This window comes from Pristis pectinata, chromosome 30, assembly GCF_009764475.1.
Source record: "Pristis pectinata isolate sPriPec2 chromosome 30, sPriPec2.1.pri, whole genome shotgun sequence".
Lineage (NCBI taxonomy): Eukaryota > Metazoa > Chordata > Chondrichthyes > Rhinopristiformes > Pristidae > Pristis > Pristis pectinata.
In genome coordinates, this window is record NC_067434.1 from 19,955,062 (window position 1) to 19,969,716 (window position 14,655).

A 14,655-nucleotide genomic window follows, 5' to 3' on the forward strand; every position below is an offset into this window, starting at 1 on the left:
TTGCTTGAGAAAACTTTCCTGAACGCACTTAACTAATTCCATCCCACCTAATCCTTTAGCACCATGGCAGTCCCAGTCAATATTGGGGAAGTTAAAATCACCAACTAGTACATCACCATTATTCCTCCGACTAAAAAAACAACAAGATGCTGGAGGAACTCAGCAGGCCAGGCAGCATCCATGGAGAAAAGCAGGTGGTCAACGTTTCAGGTCAGGACCCTTCTTCAGGACTGAAGATAGGAAAAGGGGAAGCCCAATATACAGGAGGGAAAAGCAGAGCAGTGATGGGTGGTCAAAAGAGGGGAGGCAGGGTGGGCACAGGGTGGTGATCGGTAGATGCAGGTAAGAGATAGTGTCAGGCAGGTGCGGGGGAGGAGGGAAGAGCAGATCCATCGGTGGATGGGTCTAAGGTGTGGAGGTAGGCGGCATGGGGAGGGGGAGGATAGGAAAAGGAGAGAGAAAAATGCAAGGAGAAAAAAGAGAGAGAGGCTGGGAAAGGGAAGAAAAGAAGAGGCAAGGTGTCGGGGGGAGGTTGGTTCACTTAAAGTGGGAGAATTCGATGTTCATCCCATTAGGCTGTAAGGTCCCAAGATGGAAAATGAGGTGTTGTTCCTCCAGTTTGCGTTTGGACTTCTCCTGGCAGTGGAGGAAGCCGAGGACTGACATATCAGTAATGGAGTGGGAGGGGGAGTTGAAGTGACTGGCAACGGGGAGATGCAGATCACAGTTACGGACAGAGCGCAGGTGTTCTACAAAATGGTCACTGAGTCTGCGGTTGGTCTTGCTAATGTAGAGGAGGCTACACTTGGAGCACTGAATGCAGTAGATGATATTAGGGGAAGTACAGGTAAATCTCATTATTCCTCCAGCTGACTGTGACTTTTCTATGTATTTGCTCCTCTAATTCCTGCTGACCATTGGTAGGCGTACAGTACAATCCCATCAAAATGATCACCCCATTCTTATTCCTAAATTCTACCCATATAGACTCACTGTACATTCCCCTAGGAATATCCTATCTGAGTACAGCTGTGATGTTCTCCCTAATCGAAAATGTCCAGTCACCTTCCATGGTAGAAGGAATCGTGGTGCTCCATTGATCAGTTACCATGCACCATGGAACCATGCAGTGAGCTACTGAGCCATTCATCTGTTGACTTCACAGGTCGCACAGAATAGGGACGGAATGGATGTTGGAAAGCATAGGGAAAGTCAACATCTGGCAAAAGGAGGAAATCAAGAACCTTCTGGATTTGCAGCTGGAATGTTGTGACCACATGGTTTTGTTCTTAATACACTCATAGAGTCTCTTCAGATTCTCCTTTACCTCATCTACCAAGGATATCTCATGCCCTCTTTTTGCCCTCCTGATTTCCTTCTCAAGTGTACTCCAGCATCCTTTATACTCCTCTTGGGATTCACATGATCCTAGCTGCCTTTACCTGACATATGCCTCCTTCTTTTCCCTAAGCAGAGCCTCATCAGCTAGGGTTCCCTAATCCTGAAGCTTTGTCCTTCACCCTAACCAGCAACATGTTGGTTCCAAACTCTCCCTATCTGATGTTCAAGAACAAATCAGGACATCTGCCTTGATTGGCTGTGACCTGTACAAACTCAACGCTGATGCTATAGCATTCCTGGAAACAAGACTCACAGGTACGATCCAAGGGGCCAATTATGCCTTCTTTAAGATAAAAGCACCAAGGAGATTTGAAACAACGGTGTTGGCTTCGCTTGAGCAACAAGTCAGTGAGACATACACCCACTGGATGTCTGAGTGCATTGTCTCACCTCTGCCTTCAGATGACCATTGGCTGTGTTAACATCATCATTGCTGGTCCACCAATACTCCATTCCAGCAGAAGGAAACATTTTACAAAGGATCATCACCAAGTCCTCAGAACTTCAAATGCAAGAGTTGCTGCAGATGGTGATTCAGAACCAGGTTGCCTGGGACATCTCAACATTGACATGATGCATGAAAATGGCCAACATCAACTCAATTAAACCCAACTATGCATTCCCAACTTTTCTGAAGAAGACCACCATAAAGTGTATTGTCAACATCCACCATAGGTTGTCATATTTTGGAGGAAAGACCTACTCTCAGTGAAAGAGATTTGCATGTTTCATAGATATTGATCATCAGCAAAGTGAAGGTACTGATCATTAGCGAGGGACTACATGGAGCAAAATCCAGGGCAAGGCTAAAATCAGTACCACTAACGCTAAGAAAACAGAGTGATTATCACAGGTTTATGAAACTCTTAAAGCAGTAACTGTGGGAGGTCACTACCAGAGAAAATTTGGCAATATGTGAAAGGTCCAAAGACACACTAGAGGAAAGAGAGACCGTCTGATAAGGATTGGTTGAAAGACAATGCAGAAGAACTATTGTCTCTCATCAACATTAAGAACACAGACTATCTGGAGTATAAATAGCCAACCAAGAGACTTCAGGGTCAAAACAAGGGATGTTCTGCACACCAGATAGCCTCAGACACAGGAAATCTAAAAGTCAGGTACGATGGTCTAAAGCACTGCCCCTACCAACAAAGCTGCCCCTCCCACAAAGCAAGCAGATGTCCCATTGCAAGAAAGAAAGATCACTGTGAATCATTGGACCAAATGCCAACCCGTGCGAGAGTTAGATGTGGAGTCCACTAAAAGAAAGCTGAACAAGTCTATAAAAGAGATACGAATGATTGCAGCAACTAGAAGCATACTGCTAGTAAATACAGAGGAAAAGCTTTCACAGAAGTCGTCTTGGCATTCCAGAGTAGCTGGTGATTCAGAGCTGGATGATCAACAAAGCTGCCCCTCCCACAAAGCAAGCAGATGTCCCATTGCAAGAAAGAAAGATCACTGTGAATCATTGGACCAAATGCCAACCCGTGCGAGAGTTAGATGTGGAGTCCACTAAAAGAAAGCTGAACAAGTCTATAAAAGAGATACGAATGATTGCAGCAACTAGAAGCATACTGCTAGTAAATACAGAGGAAAAGCTTTCACAGAAGTCGTCTTGGCATTCCAGAGTAGCTGGTGATTCAGAGCTGGATGATCAACTAAAAGACATAATAATTCGCATCCAACAACTTCAAGAAAAGGACAGTGAGCAAAATTGACCACTGTACATCGCCTGAGCAGGTTAACACAGCCTTAGTAGTGCTGGTTTATTTGCAATCCAGGAGAAGACAGGATTCCTACCAATCCTGTTTAGCCATGTGCCTTCTCCACAACAACAAGGTGGTCAGTGTTCAATTTATTGAGTCTATTTCAGACAGCTTCGAGTTGAAAATGGTCTGAGATAAAGGATGTGTTCTTGCCCTTACAATCTTTGGAATCTTCCCTCAACTGTGTGTTTAAAGGCTGGAAGCTGGAGTGTGCCTTCATTGAAGATTGGACGGGAATCTCTTTTCCCTGTCAAGACTCAAGATGAAGGCCGATGTCAGTAAGGTGCTTTTCAGGGAACTTCTACTCACTGATGATCCTGCCCTTGTAACACACAAGAGGTCTATTATTAGAACTCACGGATCACCTTTCACAAACCAGTCAGGCATTTGCTGTCACTGTTGACGAAAAGAAAACAGCCGTACTCAACCAGGGACTTTCACCAGATTCATTAATCGCCTCTAATGAGAACCAGCTAGAAGTTAAAAGTTCATCTGCCTCGGTTCCACAGTGAACACAACCATTCACTGGAGGAAGAACTCAATGTTCATGTCAGAAAAGCTGTGACCACCTTCAGCAGACTAACTAAACACCAGCTCACTATCACAACCAAAATGCTGGTGTACAAAGCGTGTGTTACTGAGGACTAGAGAAACATGAACTATCTTTTCACTCCAAGAACTAAGGTTAAACAGCTTCCACCTGCACTGTTTAAACAGCAGACTCAATATCGAATGGCAAGATGGGATCACCACTGCAGAGGTACATCAAAGGGCAGATTTACTAAATCTGACAGCCCCACTCAAACTTGGATGACTCTCTACTTTGGCCGTCTGAGGCGACTGTAAGATGGTCACACACACTCTAGGGCATGCTGTGCAGGGATCTACCAAGGGAACAAGGGTCCTCCAAGCTTCACAGTAAAGATGCATGCACGTGAGATGTGGAGGAGGTTTTAACTGATACTAACAGGAAGAGAGCAGGTGGCTCCAGTAGGACATCAAAGTCCATGACAGGAATGAGCTTAACAACCTGATGAGAAGAGAGGCTGAAAGATGGTTCTGAACTGAATTTGTCTCACACAAACACAAACACACACACACATACATTGCTACCACTGCCATAGATGATCCAAGTCTCAGACTATTGAGTCACATGAGACATCGTGGGCCAGCTCTGACTTGGGCTGCAATATCCAGTCTCTTCTGGAGAAGAAAGGATGCCAACAAATAAAGTCAGTGCAGGGACTGATTCTGAGCTGCTTAAAGAAAATGACAAAGAGCAGCAGAAATTGTCTGTACGGCCTCTTGAAGCAGCTCCACCATTCAATAAAATCGTGACTGATCTGACTTTGGCCTTGGCTCCAATTTCCTGCCTGTTCCCATAACCTTTGATCCCCTTAGTCCTAAAGTCTTGGCCATGAAAAAATGTAATGATTCCACAGCTCCTTGTGGCAGAGAATTCAAAAAATTCACAACTCTCTGGGAGAAGCAACTTCTCTTCATCTCCTTAAATGGGAAACCCCTTATTCTGAAACTATATCCCAAGATCTATATACCCCTACATCATCTCAGAATCTTTCAACAAGACCACCTCATTCTGTTATACGCCCAACACGCTCAACCTCTCCATCCCAGGAACCAGTCAAATAAATCTCTGATCTATCTCCCCTTAAATTAAGAGACCAAAACTGTACAGAGTAGTTCAGGTGTGGTCTTGCCAAAGCCTTGTACAGCTATAGTGGGGCTTTCCTACTTTTATGGTAAATCCTCTTTGCAATGAGGGGAACGTTCCAATTGCCTTTCTAATGATTGCTGGATCTACATTTGAACTTTGTACAAAGACATCCAGATCACTCTGTACTGCAGCATTCTATAGTCTCTATCCATTTCATCAATGCTCTGTTTTTCTATTCTTCCTACCAAAATGGAGAATCTCATATTATGTACCATCTGCCAAATATTTACCCCACTCACTTAACCCATTTAAATTCCTTTGCAAACATGTTGAGTCCTCACAGCTTTGCTTTTTCTTCCAGTTTTGTATTGTCAATGAATTTGATGACGAAGTCCCGTCACCTACTGCCTATGTGGAGCCACAGAGTCATAGAGCATGGAAACAGGCCCTTCGATCCACTGAGTCTGCACCAATGATCAAGCTCTATCAACGCTAATCTCATTTTATTCTCCTCACAATATACAATACTTGGGGGAATTTTACTGTGTAAGTAACCTACCAACCTGCACGTCTTTGGGTTATGGGAGTAAACCAGAGCACCCATGGAAAACCCACACACAGGGAGAGCATGCAACCTCCACACAGACAGGACTAGAGGTCAGGACTGAACCTGGGTCACTGAGGCTGTGAGGTAGCAGCTCTACTAACTTGCACCACTGTGCCTCTTCACTAATGCGAATGTGCATTGTTTCAAAAGGAAAACCCTTTGATTTATCAAGATCTCTGTCATCACTGCTTGTGGTGTTACAGTTCTGACAGGCATGGATTGCCACATTTCTGTACCAGCCTGGAATGTAGGACACTCCAGGTCACATAGCCCACAGAGACAGGAAGTGGTATTGTGTGGTTAGTGGAGTGGGAAGACAATTCCACAGGCCCAGACTACATCTAGTCTCATGTCCCTACCTCCCAACCTTATGGCATTGGATAGACCAAAAGACATTGCAGAGAAAGCCTGGTGATATTTGAGCACAGCAAGAGCAGAGAGTTACATAGTACAGCGGAGGAAGAGGCCCTTCCGTCCGTGATGTCTGTGCTGACTATGATGCCAAATTAGACTAATCCCATCTGCCTGCACATGATCCACATCCCTCCATTCCTTGCCAGTTCATTTGCCTGTCTAAATTCCTCTTCAACCCCACTATCATGTCTGCTTCCACCACCCCTGGCAGTGTTCCAGGCACCCATCACTCCCTGTGTAAAAAAAACTCACACCGCACATCTCCTTTAAACTTTCCCCCTCTCACCTTAAAGCTGTGTCTTCTAGTACTTGACATTTCTGCCCTGGGAAAAAGATTCTGACTGTCTACCCCATCTATGCCTCTCATAATTTTATAAACTTCTATCAGGTCTCCCCTCAGCCTCCAATGTTCCAGAGAAAACAACCCAAGTTTGTCCAACATCTCCTAACACACTCTAATCCAGGCAGCTTCCTGGTGAACCTGTTCTGCACCCTCTCTGAAGCCTCCACATCCTTCCTGTAATGGGGCAACCAGAACTGCACACAATATTCCAAATATGACCTGACCAAAGTTTTATACAGCTGCATTTGGAGTATTGTGCTTTATACAGTTTAATTTGGACCTCAGGCCCAGAACTGTACAGACCTCCAAAGGACCTTACAGAATGGGAGAGCAGCTATATGAACTACCCCGGTCCTATTGATGATGAACTATATAGAAATCTCACCCCTCTATTTAGCCTGCGACTCAGCTGAAGAATAAAGCAAAATAGAATATCTTGCTGCTGCAGAGAACAAAAGAAATAGGAGCAGGAGTAGACCATGTAGCCACGTAAGCCTGCTTCTCCACTCAACAAGACAGTGAAAGCTTATGTTTAAGGTGAACTTTGCTGATGGGTTTTCAACATAATGGATTTATTCTCATGCTTCGTCTGAAGGCTCAACTGTGGAAAGGTAAAATTCCTCCCTCTCACTCCAAATAAATAGAGGACATGAGTGGTCATCGCTTGGCATGGCACAATATAGACCATACGATATAGGAGCAGAAATAGGCCATTCAGCCCATTGAATCTGCTCCTCCAGTCAATCAGGCTGATTTCTTTAAACCCCATTCTCCCTGTAACCCTTAGCCTCCCTTACCAATCAAGAACCTATCAATTTCTGCCTTATATACCAATGAATTGGCCTCCATTGCCGCCTGTGGCAACGAATTCCACAGATTCATCCCCTCTGGTTGAAGAAGTTTCTCCTCATCTCAGTTTTAAAGGGACTTCCCTTTATTCTGAGACTGGTTCCTCAGATCTTCAACTCTCCCACTACTGGAAACATCTTTTCCATGTCCACTCTATCCAGGCCTTTCAGTATTCAGTAGGTTTCAATGAGATCCCCCCTCATCCTTCTGAACTCCATCGAGTACAGGCCCAGAGCCATCAAACACTCCTCATATGTTAAGCCTTTCATTTCTGGGATCATTCTTGTGAACCTCCAGGGTCAGCACATCCTTCCTTAGATACAAGGCCCAAAACTGCTCACAATATTCCAAATGCGGCCTGACCAACGCCTTATAAAGCCTCAGCAGTACAGCCAATATATCAGGAAGCAGATTACAGTTACTTTCAATGCCTGTGGATTAAAGAGACGAGGTACCTTTTTACTTCCTTGGCGTCACTTGCAATGAAGAAACCCAATGTGCCTTCATGGATCTTGATGTGGTTCCCAGGATTGATTAATATGCTACTCAGTGAAAACACAAAACACCAAATTTCTGTTAGTTACTGGAAGAGAAAAACATTCTCCCTTTGGCACACATATCAAAGGGGAATGCATTCCCATTGTAATGGAAATTACTCCCATATGAACTTAAATTTCAATAGCTCTATACACTCTAACAGATGACCAAATGATTCAATTAATAAGTGAAAGGAGCTTTCTTGTTAGTCCTACAATATTAAGATGCATTGTAACCAAGGCACCATCTGCTTAAAAATATACAGCTTTAAATGAATTCTCATTTTTCCTGATTTGAAAACCTCCTCTTAGCAAAATATAGGCCATATAATTTTATCTGGATCACTAGCTTAACACAGCATCTGAATCGACAGTGGAAGTGCTGTTTTATGATAACTTTTCAGGTCAACTTTCCTCGGAGGAATTACTGCTTTTTTGCCTCTGAAGAGAGGTCATGTTTTGTTTTACACATTTACCTCTTTTTGTTTGCCATCCTTTGCCCTATTTTCTTCAGGGCCTCTGAAGGAAGTGCTGCCAAAATTCAAAGGCTGTGAGCTGCCTTGCTTTCTCAAGCTTTCCCCATTAAATTTTTGAGGAAGGATACATATGGAATGAACATCCCCCGAAATCTGCCTGGGCATTATTCACAGATTTAAATTTTGGACTTTTTTTTAAACTTGGGGGTGGGGAGTTGGTGGTTATGATCGGGGATTCACCAACAGAAGGATGATGGAAACGGAGTAAATCAGGGCCTTCAAAAGGGAATTGGATAAGTACAAGGGAGACTCATTTGTGGGTCGACAGGGAAAAAGTGGTGAGAATGGGGCAGATGGGTTTCCTCTGCTAGGACTCAGCACAGACTTGAAGGGCTGAATGGCCTTATTCTGGGACAGATGGGATTTGCTCTATAGGACTCAGCACAGTCTTGAAAGGCTGAATGGCCTGATTCTGTTCCATAACAATTCTCTGACTTTATATCCTGTCAATCCAACAAGAACAAGTTCTTGCCAAGTTAACAACCCCTGCTGGAGTGAGATAGAAATTGGGTGGGGTTTGACAAGCCAAAGAATTATAGTTCAAATGCTAACCAATCTTACTTATGTGAAACCTTTATAGTAATACTTTGGTGGAGGAACTATGGGCAAGATTTATCACCCACTTACAGGCGGAAAATCAAGCTTAAAATGAAGCTACTGTTCACAGATAATTTAACAAGGCTGTAGCAGCAGTGTTTCAGTAGTTTGAACAGCTCCCCAGCGATTGGCAAACAATGTGTGCTACTTGTATTATCATCAATTAACCACAACTTATCAATGGTTTAAAGCAATGGTCATAATACTTTAGAAATAATGCACGTCAAGAGTACAACTACTGCACAGCACAGCTGTATGCTAAATGAGGCAGTTGGCCCAAAGGAAAGAGGTGGCTGGCATATTTTAGAAACAAGAATCCCAAACTCCATGTTTAAATTGGCTGTTGTCAGAAACCTTACTTTGGTCCCAGTTGTTCAGCATAAACATCCAGCTCTTTCGTCTGGGCACTCTCAACCTACTTGATTTTTTGAAGAGTTTAGCTCTCATATTCAAAGACTTTGCTTTCTGGTTGACTCGAAGTACAAACAAATGGAAAGGAACGGTTGCAATACAGGAAGGACACTCAAGGGAAGACACAGTCACAATTAAAGCACAGCAAGACTACAATTGCTTCCAGGAATGAACTCCATGCAGTTGCTGACCTGATTTGTTACCAGTAAGGAGCACCTTCTCAACCTGGGTAAAATGGAACGTAGCAAGGATGCTTGATGTGATTAACAAATCTTATCCTTTTCCTAACCCCGTGATCTCATTCTTTTACTGTTAGTTTGCTTATATTTTTCAATTATCCATGTGCTTTATTCTTTACAACATCATTAGGATCCTGTACTGTGGACTTTGCTTCTCAATTGATCTCAGTAACTAAAACAAAACAGGGCAGAAATTAAGATGGAGACACAAGAAACTGCAGATGCCGGAATCTGGAACAACACACAGGATCTGTGGAATTTGTTGCCACGGGCGGCTGTGGAGGCAAAGTCATTGGGTGTATTTAAGGCAGAGATTGATAGGTATCTGAGTAGCCAGGGCAGCAAAGGTTATGGTGAGAAGGTGGGGGAGTGGCGCTAAATGGGAGAATGGATCAGCTCATGATAGAATGGCAGAGCAGACTTAATGGGCAGAATGGCCATCTTCTGCTCCTTTGTCTTATGGTCTTATGATGCTGAAGGAACTCAGCGGGTCAGGCAGCAACTATGGAGGGAAATAGACAGTCGACATTTTGAGTTGAGCCCCTTCATCTGGACCAGTGAAATGTCGACTGTCCATTTCCCTCATTAGATGCAAGGCAGAAATTAACCCCTTTACTAAAAGGCATTACTAAAACATGGCAAAATATACTCCTTTTCCTCATGGACATCACTAAAACTGGACAGGAATAAACTCTTTTATTCATGGATATTACTAAAATAGATTGGAAGTAACCCCTTATACTCATGGTCATTCCTAAACCAAGGCAGAAATAAACATTTTTACTAATGGACATTACTAAATCGAATGGTGAAGCTGCTTTTACATCAAAATCATTCTGCGCAGGTATAAAGACAATTAAAATACTGCAGATCGAGTTTATAAGATGAAGACTAATCTGTGCTCTGAATACTTTTAAATCTTATGTAAGATTTTCCTTTCCCTTACCATCTCCTTGATCATCTTGTTATGACTTTGAAGCAATTCTATATTCTCTCTGTTGTGCCATTGAGATCACTTTGTATTTCATCCAATGCAAAACTGCTTTTCCTTTAAGCAGTTTGCAAATCATTTAACATTTTATCCTGACTACTCACTCTCTCCAACTTCAGCCTGGTTTTGTTTCCTTATCTGACCAGACCTGACCAGACCTAACCACCCCTCCCCTCACCCCACCCCACTTCACTAAACTGCTTCCCCACAATCTTCAGACAGTGCATATTTTCAGCATTCTCCGCCTTTTGTTAAAAAAATTCTGTTGCATTTCCACATGGAATCTGTGAAATGTAATGCACCCCATGCCTTAAAAAACACCAAGGATTTATTCGGAATGGAATAATAATTTGGCAGCAACTAATTGGAAAACAAACCTTCATTTGTGTGACGCATCTTCAAATTATCAGAAGGTCTCAAGGTGTTCCACATAATAAACCATGCTGAAATCTGAGACTCATTCAGGCTGACTTCCAACAGGTGAGAAACAGCCCAACTTGTCATGCTGATTGTGAGGCTTAATTACCTAATTCACTAAGTGATTCTTAAGTCTGATTATGTCAGTCTGCAGGTATCTGGTTAATTACTGTACTTCCTCACGGCTTTTTTAACAGGTAGAAAATTTACAATTGACGTCCCTGGTTAATCAAATGTGTAGGCTCTCCAACTTTCAATATTGCTGGGAATAACACGGAAATGTTGCACTTAAATTTTTTTTCTCTGCAGTATTAAAGAGAAAAAAATAAAAATCATGCCAGGGTCCTGGTAGATATTAAATGCAATCAGAATATGCTGGAAACACTTAGCAGATCTTACGGCATTTGTGGAATGAGAAACAGAGTTAATATTTCAGGTCAAAGAACTGGATAAGAGTCCTTTGCCTCTCTTTCCACAGATGTTTCCTACCTGCTGAGTATTTCCAGCGTTTTCTATTTTTATTTCAGATTGCCAGCATCTGCAATATTTTTAAGGCAGAAATTGAAGTTGATCAGGGTTAAACAATGTTATTATAAGAAGTAGTAGTAATAACATTCTTTAGATGCTGCACATCCCAGCATTTTCTGCTACACATTATTATTGGATTTAATGCAGTGCATGTACTAAAATATCAAAAAGCTGTCAATATTCATTCACTTTGGGAAGTACTCAAAGTGGATTTACTTGAAATGAAATAATTCTGTGGCAACTAATAAAAAACACACTTTCATTTATATAATAACTTGTCACATCATCGCACATTAGTATCAGCTTTGTCTAGTTTAAATCTTAAACCTTAAACAGGCTCAGGTTCTACTACCAGATAGAATGTGTGTGTGTGTGTGTCTATCCTATTCACCAGTGTACACATTGCTGCTCTCATGTAAGCTTTTCTTCAAGAGTAGGAATCAGAATTCTGCAGACTCAATCCAATATTCCATTGACATTGTAATTAGAATATAAATTAATAAAACCCAGCTACGGTGATGATTTCCATATATCAGAAAATTCTTCAGACAATTGAATGATTAACAGATTAAATTTTAACCAGAAAATTATGGAGGAATCCTGGAAGCAAGTTTTTGTCAGGGTGGAGTAGGCTCCATTCAGTGGCACCACACACACACACACAGAACAACAAACAACTCCAAAAGTAGAGGTGCATCCATTGCATTCTAGGTGAGACTGCAGTAAATGCCGTTGGATGACTGAAGGACGAAGTGATGGGAAGCCCTCTTACTTTTGTTGTAATGTAGACCACAGCACACAAGCACTGAGATAGACAAAGCAGGGAGGGGGTGGGGTGAGGCCAGACACAAAGCAGAGGAGAAGGGTCAGTTTGAGAAATAAAGAGAAGCAGTTGGCTGGGTGGGTTATCAATTAAATAAAGCTCAATAAAAAAAAAACTAAAAAAAATAATTTCAATAAAATTCTTAATGGGTGACTTTGGGATAACTGGAGACTGTCAAGGTACTAAGTTATATGATGCATTTATATTTCACTCAATGTAAAGCAACAAATAGGATCAGATTATGAGCAGTGGCCTTGAGTGCTTGGGGGACAACTTGTATCTGTGGAGGACTTGCAATGGCATGGTCAAAAAAGGGGCCATCCCTACTGTTTGGTGCATTGAATGCACGAGTCCAAGATGTGGTCAGTTATCCTCAAGGTCTGCTTAAAATTATTATTAAAATAAAATCAATATCATCAAATGCATTAATTGACGACTTGATTTGTGACCATTCTTCAGTGAATCCATAGACAACATGAAGCACAGCGTGTGTGGAATCTGAAGGCAAAGGGAGAGACAGCTTAGGATATGTTGGCTGACTGGCATCTGGGGGTGGAGCTGGGTAAGAAGGGAGGAATAAAACTTCAGAGTAGCAAAGGTCTTAAAATGAAACGGTCTGAGACAATCTGTGATACAACAATAATGGACCATTTAGAAAATATAACATTATTTTTCGCTACATAAAAATAAATAGAAGGAAAAAACACTATCGCTCTCTTGGGCTGGATCTTGCTGAGGGAACTCATGCATTCGGGATGCCAATTGTGTGATCTGTCAGCCAGTCCTGCTGAGATTCCCCATCATTTACGCAGGGGCCCTGCCTCTCAGATCAAGCATAGGATGCCATTGGTGTCACTAGAGATGATAGGGAAAGGAGAGAATGAGTTACTTTTCTTTAATCATCTCAACTTACTTTATGTTCTCAATCATTCGTGTGCCTTTTAGTTAGCTTTATATTTTTAAAATAGTGATCTTTTTTGAAAAAAAATTTCATCAGTAGAAACAATTAATACTAACTCAAGCAACAAGCAGTCTGCTGTAGGAACTCAGCAGGTCGAGCAGCATCTGTAGGGGAGGGGGAAGGAATTGTTGATGTTTCGGGTTGAAGCCCTGCATCAGTTCCGACAATTCCTTTTCCCCCACACTGATGCTGCTCGACCTGCTGAGTTCCTACAGCAAACTGTTTGTTGTTCCAGATTCCAGCATTGGCAGTCCCTTGTGCCTAAGAATAACTCAATCCTTAAGACTGGCGCAAGAGAGATTGGTAAATAGGCTTTTCCAGCTGCCAAAGCTTACAGAACAGTTTTGGGGTGAAGTCTCCACATGGCACTGTCCACAACCTACTTATTTGTACACACTACAGTAGGGGAGTCCTGGATATGGAGGGCCAGTGAGATTGGCTGTTTAGGTCTGGACCAGGTAAACACAGTTGTTTGGGGTCCATGAGTGGCAATTTCGGACAGGGGGCTGAGTCAGCAAGATCTTGACTAAAGATATATTATTTTTGATATGTTTTAGTATGATTCTGCTGATTTGGGAAGAGTTTTAAAAAAATGAGCTCTCTGAAAAATAAGACCAGTAGAGGGGAGAAGTAAAGATCTGAAATGAAGTTTAAGGTTGGTTGGAAAGTAAATGAAGAGGGCTTTACCGCTTGGCACCTCTGTAAACAACAAGAAAACAATTCAATCAAACGCCATTTAGAAACAAACAGCTCACAACATCAAACAAAGGAAACGATCCAACTTGGCAAACATAAAACAAAGAAAATAGTTTTGCTTCTTTGAAAACATGAACATAAGAAAACAGCAAAAAAAAGACAAAATCCTGGCAACAGGAACATATAATCTGAATATTGCTCAACCTTCTCAGCAGTTTGAAAGACTTAAAGAAATAAATCTTTACATTCCAATTGATACTGAAACAAGTATCCACCGTGCTACTTAGCAGCTCTAATGAACTTCGCCATCTGATACATTTTGGCAAAACAGTGTTCATGACTGTTGAGGGCATTAATAAATCTCAGGTTCAATGTGTCACTGAGCTTGTCAATCTCTTCTGCTTGTGCTCATGATTTCAACACAAAGATCAGTCCATGCTGCCTTTTAAATGTGATAGTCTTGATTACTTCTAATCCCACTGTTAAACTGCCCCTAAAACCTTTAGGAAAAGTAACCAATGAATACAAAGCAGGAAATGCCAGAAATTGCACCTTGCTTAGCATCTGAATATGGAATTGATATTTTGGGCATGACTTTCATTGTTATGAAGGAACCAACCTGAATATTAACCTAATGCCTCTCCTAACTGGAGATGCTGCTGCGTTTTCCAATATATTCCTCAGTTAAAAGACTTATGGTGAACTTTTCCTCCACATTACACAAAAATTAGGCTTTACAGAATTTTCTGTAACCTGGAAATCTGTCAATTTTGTCTTTAATGGAAATGGATAGACCAGAAATATATTTTACATTAGGTGGGTGTATAACATTGGACACATAATGACAGTGAGAAGATGA

The 14,655-nt window shown here is 41.9% G+C and overlaps 1 protein-coding gene across 1 annotated transcript in view; it reads right to left on the reverse strand.

The window, feature by feature from the left end:
* Positions 1-14,655, reverse strand: part of LOC127584756 (calcium-activated potassium channel subunit alpha-1-like) — a 779,405-nt gene that overhangs the window by 141,665 nt on the left and 623,085 nt on the right. The window contains 1 exon segment of the mRNA XM_052041687.1: positions 7,517-7,603. Within this exon segment, the coding sequence (XP_051897647.1) occupies positions 7,517-7,603 (87 nt within the window).